Source organism: Erythranthe guttata, chromosome 4, assembly GCF_056151865.1.
Source record: "Erythranthe guttata isolate IM_541 chromosome 4, IM_541, whole genome shotgun sequence".
Lineage (NCBI taxonomy): Eukaryota > Viridiplantae > Streptophyta > Magnoliopsida > Lamiales > Phrymaceae > Erythranthe > Erythranthe guttata.
In genome coordinates, this window is record NC_142536.1 from 8,762,627 (window position 1) to 8,765,054 (window position 2,428).

The window sequence follows — 2,428 nt, forward strand, 5'->3', positions numbered from 1 at the left end:
TATAATAAAAGGCACCCACTTTTCATTTCCATTATTAAAAAAAAGGTTACATGCATGACCATAGGTCAAATTACAAGCAAAGAAAACTAAATAAAATAAAATGGCTATTAACAAGAAAATAAAACACATGCATACAAATACCTAATATTAGCTAGGTTACATGCAAAATGGATGCCATGCAAATTATATTAGCCATGATCAAACTTCAATTTCCTTTGGCAAATTTTGATGTAGAGATGCTTCGACTCCGTTTTTACTCGACGGAATTTTCTCCGGACTGCTTAAAAGTGCCTTACGTTTGACAATTTCGATAATTGTTTCGGTTATTTCGGGGCTTTTCTGCTGCTCTTTACCAACCATGATTTGCTCTTGCTTTTCGATTTTGTTTGCGTGTTTGTACAATCCATAAAGCACCATTTGAAGCACGCCGAAGCTGAACCCTAATACGTTCGGGATCTATAATTAAGAGTAATTAAAAGGATTAATCAAATACGAATAATTAGTTAGTACACGCAATAGCCCTTTTTTTTCGACACATCCATACTAACTTTAATTGTAAGTATATATATATATATATATATATATATATATACGTACTTACGGCAATGTTATGATCTTTGAGCAATAGGCCATAGAAAAACCACATAATGGCGCTAAGTGTAAGGAATAACGAAAGAAGGAAAGGCATATGTTCGACGCTCTTCGTTTGTATCACTTGTCTCTGCAAAAAAATTAGTAAGCCCTAAATAATAAACTATTCACGTATAAAGGCGCAAATTTTTTTTTTAAAAAAATAAATATGTATATATAGGTTTATTTTTCGTACGGATAATTACCACAATGCATAAAGGCGCAATGAAGACACACAAAGATAAAATCAGACAAAACCATCCAACAACGTTTGCACGTTCAGAAGCTTTCACTACGAATTGAGTGACACCGACTAATCCCGTTCCACAAACCATAAGCAAAGCGAGTAGCTTCACTGTTTCTACCTGCATTTTAAATATATTATATTAATCCATGCAAGATGTAAATAATTAATTTTTCGGAAGGAAAAAAAAATAAATTAATGTTCAATTTTTATAATTTACGCCGTACGTACCCTTGCCTTCTTTGACGCGTAGAAAATAAAGAGTAGAATGTAAACGGTCTCGATTAAACATCCAACGGAATTTATAGTGATGAGAAGGGTGGTATTGGACTTGAGAAACGCATAGTATATCCACAGCATGGCACTGAATAGAGCAACAACGTACGGAATCGATTGAAATCCTTCGCTTGATTTTTTCTTGTAGATTTGACGAAAAGTTGGTCTGCATGTATCCGAAATTATATTATTATTCGCCCAACGTGCGTGCATGTAATTAAATAGGTTCGGGAAAAAAAATGAAATAACATTTCTTACATTGGAGCTAGGTACACCATGAATGAGACGATATTTCCTGCAAAATTATTTAAAATAAAATATAAAAAATTCATAAATATATATTCATACGGTGCCTTATTCGATTGTATCGTGTTACTTTATTTTATTATTAAAACTAATAATTGGAAATGTCATCGACTACGATATTTGTCGTAACAATAATGGAGAAAAAAAATAATGCTCAATGAGTACTCAAATAATGGAATACAACTTAATGTTTGATTTTATATATATATATATATATATATATATATATATATATATATATATATATATATATATATATATATAATAGTATTAATAATAAGAGTAGGTTTTACCAAGTAGTCCAAATGCAAAAGCCCATTGTCCTGATAAACCTGCCATATATCTTCAGCTTAGTATTTACTTTGGAAATTGTAAATTTGGATTTTTTGAAAATTAGGAAATATTAAAGTTGTGGAAAATAATGAATGGTTATTCTTTTATTTATATTGAAATAATTGGGGCACTTTGGACAACAGTTTAAATCTTACCCAAAACTCTGATTAATTACAAAAAGTTTGATGATAAATTTTGCAAAAGAAAAAGCAGCTACCTTTTTCTTTCAGATATACTTTGAGGGGTACATTAGTCATTTTGATGTGGTTGCAAATCATGCATGCATTCTGTTTGTGGAAATATTTTTTACTTTTGAGGTTTCTATTTATCGTGAATTTCACTTCACCCCCTCAACTATATATTTGTAAGATTTTACTACCCTTAATTTGCAATTAATTCCACTAAGAAAAAGAAGAGTATTTTTTACAAAAATAATATATTTTTCATTTCAGCTCTTGAGTAACAAAATTAGAAATAAACTATTTTTTGCTGGGGGGTGGGGATGGGGGGCACAATGTAAATTGATGGAGCAAAGATTAAATCATAAATATTTGAGGGGGCAAGTGAAATTCATTCTTTTATTTTGCATGGCATCATGAAAAATGTTGTCCAATATATTATGAGCAATAATTCAATCTA

At 30.5% G+C, this 2,428-nt stretch overlaps 1 protein-coding gene across 2 annotated transcripts; it reads right to left on the reverse strand.

Annotated features, from left to right (window-relative positions):
• On the reverse strand, positions 1 to 1,869 carry LOC105951622 (bidirectional sugar transporter SWEET14). 2 transcript variants are annotated; one of them, XM_088816817.1, is made up of 6 exons: positions 1,750 to 1,869; positions 1,409 to 1,445; positions 1,102 to 1,316; positions 837 to 991; positions 602 to 721; positions 1 to 456 (listed from the first exon to the last, which is right to left on the reverse strand). In XM_088816817.1, the coding sequence occupies exons 1-6, from the start codon at positions 1,793 to 1,795 to the stop codon at positions 199 to 201; spliced, it is 831 nt and encodes a 276-aa protein (XP_088672943.1). In that variant the 5' UTR covers positions 1,796 to 1,869; the 3' UTR covers positions 1 to 198. The 2 variants fall into 2 exon arrangements, with proteins under 2 accessions (XP_088672943.1, XP_088672942.1); XM_088816816.1 differs by having other exon boundaries at positions 139 to 456; positions 837 to 995; positions 1,106 to 1,316; positions 1,750 to 1,862.
• Between the last annotated feature and the right edge of the window lie 559 nt (positions 1,870 to 2,428).